Genomic DNA, 17405 nt, shown 5'->3' on the forward strand with positions numbered 1-17405 from the left:
TAAACTAAGCATGGCTAGAGTGCCCAGTATTGGCAAAACAAAGACTTAGGTTAGACTCTGCTAAACTAAGCATGGCTAGAGTGCCCAGTATTGGCAAAACAAAGACTTAGGTTAGACTCTGCTAAACTAAGCATGGCTAGAGTACCCTGTATTGAAAAAAAAAAACACTCTGGCGTCAAGGTAGTGGCAGTCAGCAGCTTAAGACCACTCCACAGGTAATGAGGCAATGAGATGCAGGTGTGCAGGGAGACCCAATGAGGACGGGGCACCACCTGGTGGAGGAGGAAAGAAAGCACAAAAACAGACCAAACAAACTGGATTCCTGACACTAGGCTCAAAGATCTGATTGCTCTAAGTCTTCCAAATAAAACATTTCACCTAGACTGCAGGTTTCTTAGTAGTTTCTAGAGTTTCTAAAAGTAGAACAAAAATCAGATCTTGTAGTTTTCAGGCTCCTCTCCTGTCAAACCAATTCACAGATTTAGTCAGTCAGAAACTCTCTATACTTGTAGGCTCTACTTTTAACACTCTGCTTAAGACTTTCATTTTCATGAATCTTATAGTTAGACTGGTTTTATCTGGAGCTATCTCTGTAGTTTTGCTGCTGGAGGACATAATTCCTCATTCTGATACAATCTCCTTCTGCTTTCCAAGTTTGCATTATATGCAGTTATTCAAACTTGGAATTAAATTCCTTCTATTTTTTTTTCTCTCTTTGAAACCACGTCTGCCCTGAAGAGGCTGTCTGCTAAATCACTGATGCCAACAGCTTATGCTTATTCTTCTGTCGATCATACACCTATCCCTGTTTCTCTTTAAGCCATAGCTATTGGATGACATTTTACGGCGCCTTGTATGCTCACTCTTTCATCTTACTTTAAAAAAAAAAGCTTATCTGTGTTTATCTCCTAAATAGGCCACTAAAGAGCCACTAAAATCATTGATATGTTTAATTTTCTTTAGTATTAATGTCATGATTTTATCTAAAGCTCTGACCCACATGCAGAAGACCAAATAGAGAGACCAGGGAAAAGTTTAACAGGTTTTATTGAGAGTGGATGAGATGAGTCCAGTGCTGCTCTGAACTGGAAAGTGAAGGGGAAGATACTGCGGTTAGTTCAGGCTCAGTGGGAAATTAGGGTCTTTGATTTGAAGAAGGGGATTAAGGTTGCAGACTCACGTTTCCAGAAAAAGGTGTCTTGTTGAATCCAGTCAGTGTGGGTTTTTTCCAGTGAATGTCTTGCTCGTTGGAGGGCGGACAGGGTTTACCCAGATTGAGGTTTTTCCTTAGTGAACAGAGTAGCTGACTGCCATTTAGACTTCCTGCGGTACTTGAACGGGTTATTGTGGAGATGAATCCCCAGCTCAGAGAGACGCCCAAACAATCCTTGGGCGTAAGGTTGATCCAAGCCACAAACTTGAATCCTCAGCTCAGTTTGGTGCTCAGAGAGTCCTTCCAGGGGGGGAGAAGGTCCAAAACATCCAGCTTGCAGGATGACTTCCTGTCGAGAGGCAAAGAAAAAAAACAGCAAGGTTAAAACTCAGGTAGACCAAAACTCAGTTTGACTAAGCAAATTTCAGCTTGGCTAGAGTACCCAAAACTGGCAAACACTCTGGCGTCGAGGTAGTGGCAGTCAGCAGCTTAAGAGTTCTCCATTAATGAGGTAACCATCCGCAGGTGTGTGAGGAGGCCAACCAGAACAAGGAGCCGCCTGGTGGTGGAGGGAAGACAAACAAAAGCACAACCCACACAAACTGGATTCCTAACAATTAAAAGTTCTCCTGGATCAGTGATTATGTGTTAGTTCCTTTGGTTTGAGCACAGTCTGTCATGGCTGGTGTTCTTTTACATTGAACTGAGTCCTGTTGAAGGATTATACTTAAAAAATTATTATTTTTTTTGCTCTAGCTTCATGCATGCTCAGTAACGTCACACTTAAAGCTACTGCCCACTGACACATGCTCATCAGGGAAGAGGGAATGCTGCAAGTGGAGGATGGATGCAGTCTGCTGGGTTTTCTTAGATAGAAGACTGTTGTTGTAAAATTCGATTTGAATTGAACACATTGTTTTAATAACTCATTTTTTTCTGTAAAGTTCCTTCCTGACATGTTTTGTGAACTGGAGCTATATAGATCCGAAAAAAAGTAAAATTGAAAAATGTAAGTGGAAAAATGACAATTGCTTTTTTATTTATTTATATCCAGTTTAGCTTTCCCTCCATGGACGAAGCCATTAAGCTAATATAAAAAACACTGAAATATTAGCAGACAAGGGTGCTGAGGTATGAGATAAAGTCACATTAATTGTTAATATTATCAGTAATATGGAAGTAAAATACAACATCATTTGAAAAAAAGCGCAAATGAACAGTTTTTACAGTACTTTGCAAGAAAAGAAAGGCTTTCTTTGTTCTTTAAGGAGCTGTTCCTCTGCCGTGGTGCTGAAACGCCTGTCTTCGCTTCCCTAAAAAGGGTTTTTGCCAATTGTTTCTAATTGCCTATTAAACATAACCGCATATATAATGTGTTTTCGTTATATTAAAATGATTTATTTCACTATTTAACAAGTAATTCTTAACTTTTATAACGTGGCGTTGGGTTGATTTTTTAAGGATTCTATGAACAGTTTTTACTTTGCAAGAAAAGAAAGGCTTTCTTTGTTTTTTACATGACTCGGCCGTTTGCTTAAGGAGCTGTTCCTCTGCCGTGGTGCTGAAACGCCTGTCTTCGCTTCCCTAAGGGTTTTTGCCAATTGTTTCCAATTGCCCATTAAACATAACCGCATCTATAATGTGTTTTCGTTATATTAAAATGATTTATTTCACTATTTAACAAGTGATTCTTAACTTTTATAACGTGGCGTTGGGTTGATTTTTAAGGATTCAAACCAGAGTTTGTATCAGAAAACGGTTTTTCTTTCCCTTCTTTTTTTTTTTTTTTTTTTACAGCTTTAATATTATAGCTTTAAAATTATCTGCAAAAGAATCTGTTTTTATAGCCAGATAATAATGTTTTAAGTGGAGCTGTGATGTATATTTCTCGTAGAGAGTATGTGAAATGCTTTAGGCTACTTTACCAGAAATCAAAACACCTGTAACACACAGTAACATCACATCGTCGTTAAATTGCCATTAATCCCTTACAGCCGCAGCAGACGCACCGGGTATATGGGCTGGGTTGGCAGTCTTTGGTTGTAAATCCATGTGGGAGGAGGATGGGTGGGTTTAAGTGCAGCTATCAGGTCTTTTCTTCTCGCGCGCTCCGCGGTGCGCACAGACTGAGGAGAAAATCAAAGAGGAGGTCCACCTTCCCATGCGATGTGCAGCAGGTCAGTGAGCGCGCGACACTAACTCCACAGACTGTCCCCGCATTCAGATAACTAAGCCCACTACAATTTGCTCTCTTCTATTTTTTTACTTGATTTATTTTTCATCCACTCAATGCTAACTCCCCTCCATCCTCTCCAGCTTCAACATCTGTGAAGTGGCTGCCTCACCCGGTCGGACCGGAGGCCGTCTGGTCTCCGACCTGGTCTCTGGAGTGTCCAGGGGAGACTCGACGCGCTCTGTCGGGGCCAGGCTGTGCGCCTCTCGGATCTCCCCGGAGCCGGCGCGGGCTCTCGCCATGGAGATGATGGAGGGGAACGTTATGGACAAGCTGGAGGACATGTCATCCGTGTACGACTTCGACCCGATTACCGGCAACATTCCGGCCACTAAAGTGGAGATCACCGTCTCCTGCAGGTGAGTGGGCGCCGGGGATGCGTGTATGAAAAGTTTAGGAATAGGGAGAAAGTTGTGAGAGAGCCCCACCCTTTCTTTGGGATTTATTTAGTGCCAAAATGATGGAAAAAGGCTTACTAAGTTGCTCGTGTGGTGTTTAAATAAAAGCAAAATGGATCTTTGTCCAGGGCATGGCGTTGGAGAGGAGGGGGTGGATGGGGACCAGTTGTGCCAAAGAAAGAGATTTATTCCTTTATTGCATGTTTGGTTATTTTAATCATGAAGATAATGTTGGAAACTATATTGATAACTTAAGTTGTTTCCTTTCATGTTAATTTGCATGTTTAATTCGTAGACATTAGTATCCTGCCACCTTTATTAGAAATAATAGCAATATTTGATACATAAAGGAACTAAACAGTTATGGTTAAATGCAGTATTAGTGGCAGTAGAATCATTATACTGTAAGTATTTTGTGTTTTAATTTCTATTTTAAAAATCTATTATGTTTATGAAATGAGAAATGAATAGCCTCTCTCATACTGTAGGTATCTGACTGCTTTCAGCACCAACAGATAACTAAAAACCTCCACCCTTTCTCTCCTGCATTTTTTAAAAAGGGGACTTAAATTTTCAAAGCTCTGCATCACATTCATTCTTCAGCCATGTCCTTGGCCTCCAGCTCACTCTCCATTCTGTAATATTGTAGTATTTTGTTTTCATTTTTGTTTCTAAATGTTTGCTTGAGCAGATCAATCTTACCACACAGTCACAACCATTCTTACAAGAAATAATTTTCTTTATTTTTTTTAGATTAGGGGCTCACAATGCTCTTCATCCCTTACATTTTCAGACGGTAGCCCATTCACACAAACCTTCCCACATGTGTCTGCTCTTTGATGCTGGGTTTTGGGTTTTGTGAACCATCAGAGCTGAGTGAGTTTGAGGTATAACAAGCTGTGAGTGCATTATTGATGGGTACTCTGACCTTCAGAGAAGCTTTCTTCAACATCTCTCAGCTCAGACAGGTAAAAAAAATATATATATAAAAATACAGACCCTGTTAAGAAATTTGCTGAATGAACAAGGTTGATGTTGCAAATGGAAACCTAGTAAAGAGCCAATTTATATGGATAGAGGATGGGAAGCAAAATGCAAGCTTTGAGCCCAAGGCAGAGCCTGGCATAAATTTTAGATTTGAGTCTTGCTTGGTGGCTTTGAGACGATTGGGCTTACATCATACATGATACGCAATTAAGCACCATTGAGGAAAATGATGAGCTCCATCCTAAACCTCCTCTGCATTTATGCAAATAACTCTTCTGATAAGTTGCATGTTCCCATGTTCATATGTGTTGGAAAAGTAGGAGAAATAAAAGAAGTGTGATAATTCCTTCTATCAGAAACAAATAGCATTTGGGAAAAACAGCAGTTAAGCCAAGAAGGAGGTTGGTGCTCCCTTCCCCCTACCGCTGCACTCCCAGTGTTTCTGTTGGAAACAACCCATAAGATATGCAGACAATTTACATTTTCAATGCAAATCATATGGAAAGTAAAAAAATAAGCTGTTTACAGTCATTAAACTTAAAGCTCTGTGATTGTGCTTGATGTGCCAAAAGTTTGGGCCAAAAAAACACAGTTTTTTTTTAGGATGAGTTTGTTCCTTTCTGCTTAAAATGTCAGCTTTGGAGCCACGGTGCTGTGTTGCAGTCATTACTCCTCGTCTTTATGGAGAAATTTAGTCACAAGCCATAATGATGCCCTGAGTGAACACCTCCTTCTGCTATTCCACATACTACCAAAGATACTACACCCCCCTAACCCCCCAACAGCCACACACATTCCTGTTTTTGTGACATATGGGGACATTTCATTGACTTGCATTCATTTTATATGGCATAACCCAGACCCCTAAGGGCAGATTATACTTCTGCATCTGCACACATCAAATGTCACTTGGGTCTGGTCGTGAACTAGTTTTGCTGGTATGCTACTGCACGGTTGGTCTGGAATTTCTAGGGACACACAGCAGTTTCTCACCAAAGTGCAAGGGGGAGCCTATTCGAGAGCTCTTGAGAACTTGGGCAAATGGTCACGAGAACTTCGGGGGTTCTGGCGGGAGTGTGTATCTTCCAAAATAACAATGGCGCGTGTGCAAGATATCACGGTCACGGTGATGGATCTAGAGTTGCTAGACATGGAAGAGGAACAGGTTCTGTTAAAGGAGCGAACCTCCTCGATTAACCTTTCATCGTAGTTGTCGATTGTAGTTGTTCCTCGGTTTTTAAAAATGGCGCGCCCTGGTACCGAATAGAGGACGACCACACAGACAGCCAGAAAGGCATACCAAGGGCCAATCACAGCTGCTTGTTGTCTGCGCACTTCCGCTTAAGGTCTGCGCGTGCTTGCGACATTCCGACGCATAGTCAGGATTTTTTTAGGTGCGTGACAGAACCGTTGCAGAACCTCTGCGGGGGGCGTGGTCACGCACAGAGACAGATTTGACGGTTGCAGAGGCTATGCGTCAGAAGCATAAATTGGCCTTTACCCTAACCCTATTACCAACATTTACCTAATCCTAACCCTAACCTGAACTGAATTCACACCTCAGTCCTCAACCTAGCCTCGGCTCAAAGAACTTTACCATATGGGGACCAGGATTTTGGTCCCCATAAAGACATGGGTCCCCATATATATATATATATATATATATATATATATACAGCTATTAGAACGCAGAATATATATTTATTAAAGCTATATGTATATATGTATATATATATATATATATATATATATATATATATATATATATATATATATATATAAAGCTAACGATTTTATTTTTTATGTCATTTTATAAGAGTTTTGCAGGACGTATTCATTCAATCAATGCTTGATATTATATATACTGTATGATAAAATACAATCCCTTTAAATAGTCTCCTCTACATACTTTCATAACGCATATCTACAATTGTTCTAATACTACTAAGTATTAAAATGCTCTCTTTAAGATTTACACAAATACAGTCTATTCTAATACAGTCTCAGTTAGGTGACACGTTTTCCAGTGAAGGTCTAACTATGTAAATCAGATAAACAAAAGCTGTCTAGACTGATTCAAAGAATACAGGAAACATTTTTATTTAGTGCCAAATTATAAAATCCGTAAAATAAGAATAATATTAAAATGAAATAATAAAACATCTATGGAGGACCTAACATGACGATAACATGATGATGCAATGGCTTGAAACTTCCTAAACATAAATGTTAATAACAATAAAAGTTGGCTTCTTAATGATCATTCTGAGAAAAAAAGGTATTCTTTAGAAGTTTTATTTAATCTCAGTTAAAAATATACTACTTCTATGTTTTTGTTGCTTTTATAGCATTAACATGAATCTTTTTGTCCTTTTACATGTGAATTTTACCAAGATGGTGCAACACTGCAGATACCGATTAAAAATAAGTAAACATTTGTTAAATTTATCCTTTTTTCCATTTATTTGAGTAGGTACATAAGATGATCTGCTGATAAAATACAATTTTTTCCCCCCCTTAATATAAGATTACTTGATATTATGCACTAGTAAGATAATAGATTAGCTTTTTTCTTATTTTGAATGTAAACCATCTAATTTGATTCTCTAAATGTCCTGCTCAAAAGGGCAGAAATCCCCCATTTCAAGCAAAAATTGCGTTGTACGTACATATACTTCATTTTTTGCAGGCTAAAGCAGACCTGATCTATGCTAAACTGTATTATTTAAGGCTTTCATGGAACTATGATATTTTTGGCATTTTCATCTCAATAATTGTAGTAATTATATTTTTATAGCATTGATTTAAGATATATTTTCATAAATGTTTTGTGTTTGCTGGTGAATATTTGCTGACTTCCTAGATAAAAATCTAGCAAATAAGAAAACATTGCAGGTTAACAGGTTTTCATGCTCAGTGACTTTAAAGCATTCTTTCTAAGTCTGATAAGTCTTTTGGTAAAAGTTAATGATTTGGAGGGTTAGAATTATCAGCTGGTGTTTCCCGGTCATGAATGTCGAACAGAGAAGGCATCCAAACATCCTTGGATGTTGAAACCTTGCATGATGGTTTCTCTTCTGTCGACACCCGCTGGTTCAACAGCTGCTTCAGTTTTTCAGGGAGCAGAAGAAATAAACATCTTTCTGAAACATTCAGACATCCAATAACCTCGTTAGTCCTCTAAGTCCTTTGACCAGATGTTCTATGAGTCAGATTCCTTTTCAGGAAAGAAGTGTCAGTGTTCACTAGTGTTTGCAATTTTCAAATGCGTGCTCGCTGTGATGCCCCCATCCATGATGATTGCTCTTCCCCGAGGGTAAATACCCCTTATTACAAGCTACAGCCATGCTTTTGACAACGCACCATTATCAGGACCCGTGTCAAACAGAGGGGGGTGGTGAGCTTCTGTTCAGGGAAATGGGGGGAAATGATATGGAATTGGTTGGTCAGTCGTTCAGTTTGGGAAGGCAAGTCAACCATTCGGTGGTAAGAAGAAAAAAAAATATTTTTGCTTTATTTCATGAAAGATTACACAAGAACTTAAAATATTTTTCTTCAAAGATGGTTATTTTTGTTTTACTCATTACAATCAGAAACCTAAATAAATTTTATTGGGATTTTAAATGATAAAGGAAAAACAATATAGTAGACATATAATCAACTCAAATTTGTTTTTTAGGATTTCAGGCAGCAGCAAACATTTAGCTGAATAGAAGGTCATACCAGTGAATCACATCTACTAATAGCACTGTTAGTGACTTTAATGGCTCTATTATCATGATTGTTCTAACTACAGCTCATAAGCCTGTTCATTCCAACCAGAATTAGAACTCCTTACATAAGAAGTTTAGTTGCTTTCTTCGTTAACATTCAATAGTAGCCGGTATTCAAAAATAAAATGAAACATATTTGTTTTTAGAATCAGTTCTGAATCTGCACTTTGTGGATCTGACTTTCTCTGCATTTGCTCTTTGAAAAGAGAATGCAAATAATTGCAAATTACAAATTAATTAATTAATTACAAATTATTTCAATCCAACTTAACTTATTTAGTTTATAAGCTGACCAGTAAAACTATTCAAAATAAGTTCAATTCATTGTTACCAATTTAAGTAGTTAATGTAGGAGGAAGCTGCGGTCTCTTTTCATACTGAAAAGAGGGGAAAAAAAGGGTTGGAGCTTCTCAATTAAATACTGGACAAACTTGTTCTTTGGTAGCAATCTGTAATGCTGTGTTAATTCCAAACAAATTGGTCACTTCTGCATAACTCAACCACCATCTCTCCAAAACTACTGATTAATTTAAACTCATGATTGAGGTTTTAGGTCAAACTGAGATTTAAACCTGAAGTGTCTTTGCTCTGTGAGGTATCTGTTTGATGAATTGGATGTAGAACTATGAGGAAGCTTCTCAGGTTGTATTTCTATGTGTGGTTAAGTTTGGAGGGATGGTGAGGAGAATACACATCCTATTTTAGGAAACTATTTTCTCTCATTCCATCAGTTTTGATCAGTTCTTTAGCATCTTTTCCACATGAAGTCATGACTGTCTCTCTGCACACAATATACCATAAAAAATGGCAAGATTTTTGTTCACTTACCTTTGTGATCTCATGCCTTTTTCAATTTCAGGATACCTACTGTCATTAGTAAACCTAAACTAATTCATTCAGTTGTAAGTCAAATCAAATTGAACATGCTAATATGCAAGTGTTTCATATTATGTAGTATCTGCACAATAATACAACATTCTCTAAGTACATTAAATAATGATCTTGAATTCAATTCAGTTCAATTCAGTTTATTTATATAGCGCCAATTCACAACACATGTCAACTCAAGGCCCTTTACAGAGACAATTCAACCAGACCATACAGTAGACTGATTCAAAGTTTTTTTATCTAAGGAAAACCAGTTGATTGCATCGACTCATTGACTCAAAGGCAATCCCTCACACCAAGCATGCCTGTAGCGACAGTGGAGAGGAAAAACTCCATTTTAACAGGAAGAAACCTCCAGGAGAGCCAGCCTTAGTGTGAGCAGCCATCTGTCAAGGCCGACAGGGGGTCAAGGAGATAGAGGCATTAATTGAGTCATTTGGGTCAAGAGACGTTTCTTAAGTAAAGGCTTAATTGCAGCTTCCTTCAAAGCCTGAGGTATATATCCCTGTAACAGGGATATAATAATCACGTCTAAAATTAATTAACATATGTTTAGTTGGATACATAAAGTTGAATATTGCTTTTGTTTTCAGTCATAACATCTCCATAAAATTATCATGATCTCTTTTAAAACATGAAACAATGTTAAAGAAACCAAAGATGTCATTAAAATACACCAAATGGAGGCAGTATAATGGTTTGTGAGCGATATTCAAGTGTTGCCACATATTCTCATTTGGGTTTAATTCCTGGAAATCCTATTTATGTCTGACTTATGAGCATATTTGGATGTAAACATTTACAATGTTGATTCATATTGAGCCTCCTGTAGGAAGTTACACATTCACACATTTTCCTCTAACAGGTTTTAATCAGTATTAATCCCTTTTAATAATCAACCATCAACTCTAACCGGCTGCGTTGTCCCAGTGAAGAAAGCAGGACAGGAACTTTTGCCATTGGTAATAGATTTTCCAGAGGGATGTCTTTTTACCTCATTTAATGTTCCCATGCAGGCCCGAGAGAGGTATTTTGGTCTCCTGCGACCAAAATATCTTATTCACCACTGCAACAGTTATTAAATTTTTTTCTTATTTCTTGAAGCCATCATTTAACAGACGTTAGATTATCAAAATGCAGGACGAATAACTGTTCTGTTAATAGCTCCTCCCACCTGAGCCGTAAAAAATTGCAGCTCCCACAGAGTAACAGTGGAGCTTCTACCTGCGTCTCTGTTTAATGCACCCTTGCCTGTAATTTTCAGTGGGCACCATGTTTTTGCATTGGTAAAATAGTCTTCTACTTTTCCTATAGATGATGTATTCGGTGTTCTGGGAGATTTTCATAGCTTGGGATGATGTTTGCGTTTTTGGGTCCTGTTTTTCTGTGATGTCTACAAGAAAATTCTGAGACTTTGCAGCAAAGCTTCAATAAGCAATAAATTCTGTTTTCTAAGCAGTTGACTTTTGAATAAAGCAGGTTGCACAGAGTTTTATATGAGAATATCAGAGATAAGGAGACTGAAAATAAAAAATGTCCCTTTTCAAAAATGTATCTTAAAAGAAAAAAACAAGAAAAACAATGTATTGTTTTCCATCTTCACAAATATATTTTATTTAATTATGCATGAGACAAAATCAAAATGAAGCAAATTAGCATGAACATGATGAGATGTTAAGGAATGGGAATATTTTTGGAATGAACTATAACAGTGCATTTAAATGAAACAAACACACCATTAAGTCATTTGTGTTCAGCTCGATTTTCGCAGTGTTTTATACAACCCTTTTATTTTTATGCATCTGTTTGTGGTCAACTGGGGCTTCAAGAGATGCTTCGGAGGGACAAGACTGGGAAGACAGGTTGACAGTCCCTAAAAAAAATAACACATTTTCGCCCTCGAAACTCTGGCCGGAGGTTCACACAGGACTTGTCAGTCACTGGTCTTGTTCTAAAAAAGGTGCTATGAAGACAGAAAGGCAGAGGTTTAAATCTACTTTCCACAAAGCATCCATCCTTCTTCCAGCACAATCTAAAAACCAATCACAGGCGAGTCAGTTTCTGCTCCGTTCCCTAACCAGTCAAATCGGCAACACAAACGATATCTTATGCAACCAAAGTGGTTTGCACCCATTTAACAAACTCTTCAACCTCTCTAAGTAGAGAAAAGCTTCCTTGCGTATCTCAGAGCAGGTATTTGACTGGAAGAGAAGCTACTGGTTCCCCTTGCATGACTCATTGCTATTTTGCAATGTTTTCCAGTTGAGATGAATTAAATTCTTATTTTATGACTGTAGACCAGGATTGGACAATAAGCTGCTTCACATCTTATCACCCCTCGTTTACAGATTGAAGAGTTCCTGCATAGCAAATCTATACAAATGCTCTCAGTAGCTGCAGGAAGAATGAATCTTTTGTTTATTTCCTGCAGAGAAGCAGATCAATTCTTTATTAATTTGATTAATTCTATTTAGTTTTCTTTACTTTGTGTGTTTTTCCCCCTGGTATGTGACAATAAAAAGGAGAATTAAAAAGTGCAGTCATTCAAATAAAAATGTTCAAGAGGATTATTGTTTAATCAGATTAATCTTCTCCTCCTGAGGTAATAGGAGTATTTTTTTTTCACAATCTTTCCCATCACTCAGAATCTCTTTGACAGTATATATTTTTTCAAAAATAAGGTTTTCTCCTGAGGAAGCGAGAAGTTCAGAGTGAGCATACATTTTTTAATAAAGCTAAGAGTTGCAAAAGGATAATGTTGTGTTAGACCGACAAAGATAAACAAATCAGATTATTCATTCTTTCATTCATTTCTATTATTCGTCTTGCTTTGTGTTTCCTTGTGATGTATATTTTATCCTCTCTAGCCATTCTCCCTCAGTTTATGGTCCTAAACAGGTATAGCACAGTCTATTGATTTGACTCCACAGACCCTTCCTCCAGTAATCACCCTCCCCAGTGCATTTGTTACTCCATCATGGCTGCATGTTTGCTCATAAGTGTGTTACCTAAAAAAACTGTTAAAGTATTAAGCTTATAATTATTGTTATAACTTTTTATAACCCACAAAATGAAAAGAACTGATCTAGACCTCTGGGGGAAACCATCTGTTGCAGAACGCCTTCTCTATGCCTCTAATGACTCTGACCAGCTGGATGTCAACAACTACCACCGGAGCCCAGAATCAATGAACTGTCTTCCCTGAAGGTCTTACTCCAGGAATAAGGCACACAAAGTACCAGAAGGTTGTGCAAAGTACTGAGGAATTAATGGGGAAAATGGAAGTTATGGGATTTGTGAGGTTTGACTCCTAACGAGCACAGAGCCAAAAGCTGCACTGACTGAATACAGAGCAGAGAGCCAATTAAACTAATAATGGATTGTCCTTTTACTGTTCGTGACACGTAATCCATGTTCTTTATTAAAGTGAAGCTAGATCTTGAATTTTAATATCATTTGTGGCTTCTTGTACCATAATGGTCTCTCTGACCAACTTACAGTATAGCAGGGATGTGGCTTTCTGTTACTTTCTTTTCCTCAGTGTAGTCAGTGCAAGTGTTGCTGTATCCTATAATTAGATTCCTTCTTTTCTTTCCGAATGTTGGGATGGCCTGCATTTGCATGAATATTTGAGTTTATGAGAGCCAGGGTTTCAAATCTTAGAAGCTTCCCTTGAGCATCTTAAATAGATTTAAAAGCATAAAGATTAGGACAGCCAGAGGGGGGATCCCTACATGGCTCTGATCTGGGCTCTTTCACATGGTTTGTCTTTGTGTTTGACCTCCTGTGCTTCATATACATACTAAATTCAATTTAAAAAATTGGCTGTAGGAATTATATATATATAACAAAAATTAAGTATATGTGAGGATCTCTTTCATCTTGCACAGCTCTTAAACACTGACAACATTTGTTTAGTTTTTTGGCAAAATAGGATAGGTACTCTGCCCAATGTCACCCAGTGCAACTTCTCTGGGCTGTGAGATAGCGCTATTGATGGAGAAAGAATAGGCAGAAGACAGAGCAGCAAACTGTCGACTGAGATGAGAAATTGATGGTAGCTACACCCCAAATTGCACCACACCAAGAGAGCAAGAAATACAATTCATTTTTGCTTTTCTTAAGAAATATCATGAGAGCTGGTCAGTGTTGACAGAAATATGAATTGGAATTGAGCCTAATCCACAGTAATCCTAAAGGAAAACCTGCTAGAGGCAACATTTACTAGATTTGAGCAATTTGTTTTGTAAAGAAATCCTACATGTGCCAAGATGGTTAAAACCTCTCCAAAACTGTTGCAAAAACAATTAAAAGTTGCTAAAATTAATTAGAAAAACCCTCAATCAGCTTCATTCCAGTTTCTTCCATTGATGCATTTACACTTATAGGTGTATAGCTGCAGCATGGAGACTCCATGTGCTCCAAGACTAGGTTTAAGTTCATTCACGTGGTGAATTTAACCCCCCGAAACAAACAAAAAATATTTAACATATAATTATAACTCTGACAATCAAATGTCATTTTTTTTTTATTGAAAAAACAAAGTGAGATGTTTCAAGAGATTTTTTTTGACTTTGTGGAAGCTGAAAATCTTAAAAATAAGGGAAATTCTTTGTCTCTCAACTCAATCTGTTTCTGTGAAACAATTGCTTTGCCTAATTTTTTAGGATTGTCAGCTTCTACAGGCATAGCATTCTAAAAGAAAAATGAGTTGGATTAAACAGTTGGAGTGAGGTCAATATGACCTGAATTGAGTTCCTGTGGACAAGAGAATGTCTGAGGTTGTGGGATAGTGTTTTCTTATCCATTGTTTACTCCCATAACTTAAAATTTAGGATTGGTGAGGAGAATCCACAACATAATCTCATTGAGTATGTGATGGATCACAGAATATGGTCCAACACCAGACATTTTATTACATGATAAAAGGATAAATGAGTATACTGTAAGTACGGGGGGGCAGTAGTTCCGTATGACACAGGAGGTCTCCAGGCCGCAGCCACACTCGTCTCCTTAAACGAGCAATGAGTCAAGTGAAGACGTAAGTAACTCAAAACTTTATTATGCTGTTAACAAGGGAACGTCATTTTAAAAATTGTGTTCAGGTGACCATTGTAATCCAGTGGGCATGCTCGCTGCCACTCTGCTCCCACACTATGCTGCTCTCCAGGAAGGGAGGGGCTAATCCAAACATGGAAAAGCATCTTTCAGTTTGCATGACCCTTTAATCTGCAACAACAGTCAAAACACTAAATTCCTTTAAATTAAGGCCGAAGACCCACCTGTCTTTGATTATCAGTCTGCAAACAAGTCCAGGTGAAAAGCTGCTCTAAACAAAATATCCTATTACACATTAAACACCACCTTATTAGTATTATACGTATCTCCTTGATGATATTTATGATACTGATGTTTTGATTCACATTTTTCTATGTTTTATTGGTTTTACTGCACATTTGTTCCAATGTTTTCATGATGTAAAGTACTTTGGATTGCTTTGGCACTGATATGTTCTATACAAACACATTTTTCCTATGTGCAGATGTTCACATGGATGTATGTGTAAACATGGCCGCCCTGCTTGTGAACATGAGATACAAAAAAAAAGGAGAGTGACGTCACATAATATTCCACCTTAAGAGATACCTTTAGTTTTCACACCAGTATTTTCTAGTTAATTCCATTTTAAATAGTGAATTATTTTGCTTCTTTGAATATTTGTAGATTTACACAACATAAAGGGTACCATTTCTTGATGACCTACATCTGAGGAGTATAAAACTCTAAAACCCTAACTCAACCTTCAATTATCAGCATTTGTTGTTTCAGTTGTACAGTTTGATTTAATCCTGTTCTTTAAATTAACTACATTCAAATAAGACTGTGTAAAGTGCTAATTCATTAAAAGTCATTCTAAGGAAATAAAGGGACTATAATAAATGTAGGTGGTAAAGTAAACATCAATAACAAATGTTAGTGAAAAGCAGAAGCAATTAGAAATGTTTTACTTCGGATTTTGAACATATGATGACATTTTACAGAATTCTTTGTTTAACTTTATGGTGTCCCTAAAGTTTAAATATATTTGTTATTCTGGCATTAAAATGCTAATTATGTTTATCTTGTGGAGGTGGATCCAAAAGGAAAAAAATAGATAAGCTCAAATGTTTTAAGACAGATCATTTAAAATGCAGAGGTAAAACCTGTCCAGGTTAATATCATGGCCTCAACAATCTAACATCCTGAGATGTTTGGGAGCTACAGGTAATATTGCTCTGTGAATTCATGCTGATTTTTCTGGAAACAGTTAAGCTTAGGGTAAATTAGCATTCAGCCTATGCATGCAATGTTTTCTTGTCTTTTGTGTGGCACACTCACACAATTTAGGAACAATTATTCCCTTTTAGTACTGAAAATGTGAAAGGAATGAAATGCTTACAACAGCGATGCACTCACCTCTCTGACTCCAACCATCGACAAACTTGGCCTTTTGGGCGCACACATCGCAGGGATCTCCTGTGTATCATCTTTTGTTGTTTACTCATTTGGTTTCGGTTCCTCGACAGCAGCGTCCTACCTTTGGGAGTTGAATTAAAGAACTGTTTGTAAGCTAGAATCCATGCATGTTAAGAAGATGTCAGAGTTGTTCTTTTTGTTGTTTTGGCTTCCTGTCTGGTTTGCAGCGGGCATAAAATGTTTGCATACAAAAGAAAAATCAGATGGCACAGAGGTTTTTTTTTCCGAACAGCATTTTGAAATCATTTCCCCATATGTTCGCTAACAAAGCGACTGTTTTGTAGAGCGCGAATACAATTTGCTAACATTTGCCTTCTATCACAGTTCAGCACATTCCTTTTTTCCTTTTCAACTGCTGTCTGTACTCTAATTGACAGACTGTGACTAATGCTTCTACTAAATCAATAAAATGGACTGTATGCATGCTAGAAAGATAAAGCATGTTCTTTCCAAGAGCTTGCAACAGCAGTTTAAAAAGCCAAACTTACCTTCACTTGTGTGTCTATGTTAACAATGAATTAATCATTAAAATCTTTGATCTAAAAAAACAAATTTTCTTTATGAACACATTAAAAAATATAGCTTTTCACCTGTCACTCTGTATATACATAATTCCCTCCAACCCTGACAGGCACACTGTTCGGTCTGTCAGAAATCTCACAGCAGCAGCTATAATCAGCTCTGTCAGCTGAGAATTAAATGTCTAATTCCTGCAGCCATCAATTTCTTCCACCCTGCATACTTGTACCGTGCTCATCTCTTGCAGCCCTCGTCCCCAAGTGAGAGAATCTCCTCGAATGCAAACAAGCCCCCGCGAGCCAGCGGATGACACCGCTGAACATAAGCGATGTCAGTTCCAGTGGAAGGAGGCTAACACTCTTTGGAAGTGTTAATGATGGTTCACTGTCATGCTGGCTTTAGTGGCTGAGAGACTGAGATGAGGCTTTGATCTGTGCTCTCTGGCTGACAGGGCTCACTTGGATATCTGGCGAGAACAGAGAAGTCACGGGTGGACAAAGTCAGATTTATCTGGGAAGGGCTGGAGTATCACCGAAACACCATCTGTCCCTTAGAACTAAGGAGAGTTTGACCAGTAAACATGTAAATAAGAGGATAACTGCAAACCCAAACTTCAGTTTCAGGGGAAACTATTTCTATGACATCTAATTTTGTGTTCAAAGTTGCAGAACAAAAAATAAATTGTTCTCTTTACTCTTTTCTAAGATAATCTATATTTTTGCTTGAAAAAGTTCAGTCTTGGCAACCGGATGTTTCTACTGTAGTAGACGTTATGCCTCTCATCCAAGAGGCTACTTCAGTTCTAACTAGTGTTGCACTGATGCCATTTTTTAGCCCCGATACGCGATACCTGGCTGTGCAGCATTGGCCAATACTGATAGCATCTGTTTGAAATTGTTATGTGTGTGTGTGTGTGTGTCTATATATATATATATATA

General features: G+C 37.8%; 1 protein-coding gene across 2 annotated transcripts in view; it reads left to right on the plus strand.

The window, feature by feature from the left end:
- The first annotated feature begins 3221 nt into the window (after positions 1–3221).
- The window catches only part of LOC107101079 (copine-8), a 201598-nt gene continuing 187414 nt past the window's right edge, over positions 3222–17405 (plus strand). For both annotated transcript variants that reach the window (XM_015399834.1, XM_015399835.1), the window contains exons 1-2: positions 3222–3330; positions 3470–3745. In XM_015399834.1, the coding sequence (XP_015255320.1) occupies positions 3320–3330; positions 3470–3745 (287 nt within the window). In that variant the 5' untranslated portion in view covers positions 3222–3319. The remainder of the gene's footprint in view (positions 3331–3469; positions 3746–17405) is intronic.

This window comes from Cyprinodon variegatus, unplaced genomic scaffold, assembly GCF_000732505.1.
Source record: "Cyprinodon variegatus isolate N-32 unplaced genomic scaffold, C_variegatus-1.0 Scaffold1051, whole genome shotgun sequence".
Classification (NCBI taxonomy): domain Eukaryota; kingdom Metazoa; phylum Chordata; class Actinopteri; order Cyprinodontiformes; family Cyprinodontidae; genus Cyprinodon; species Cyprinodon variegatus.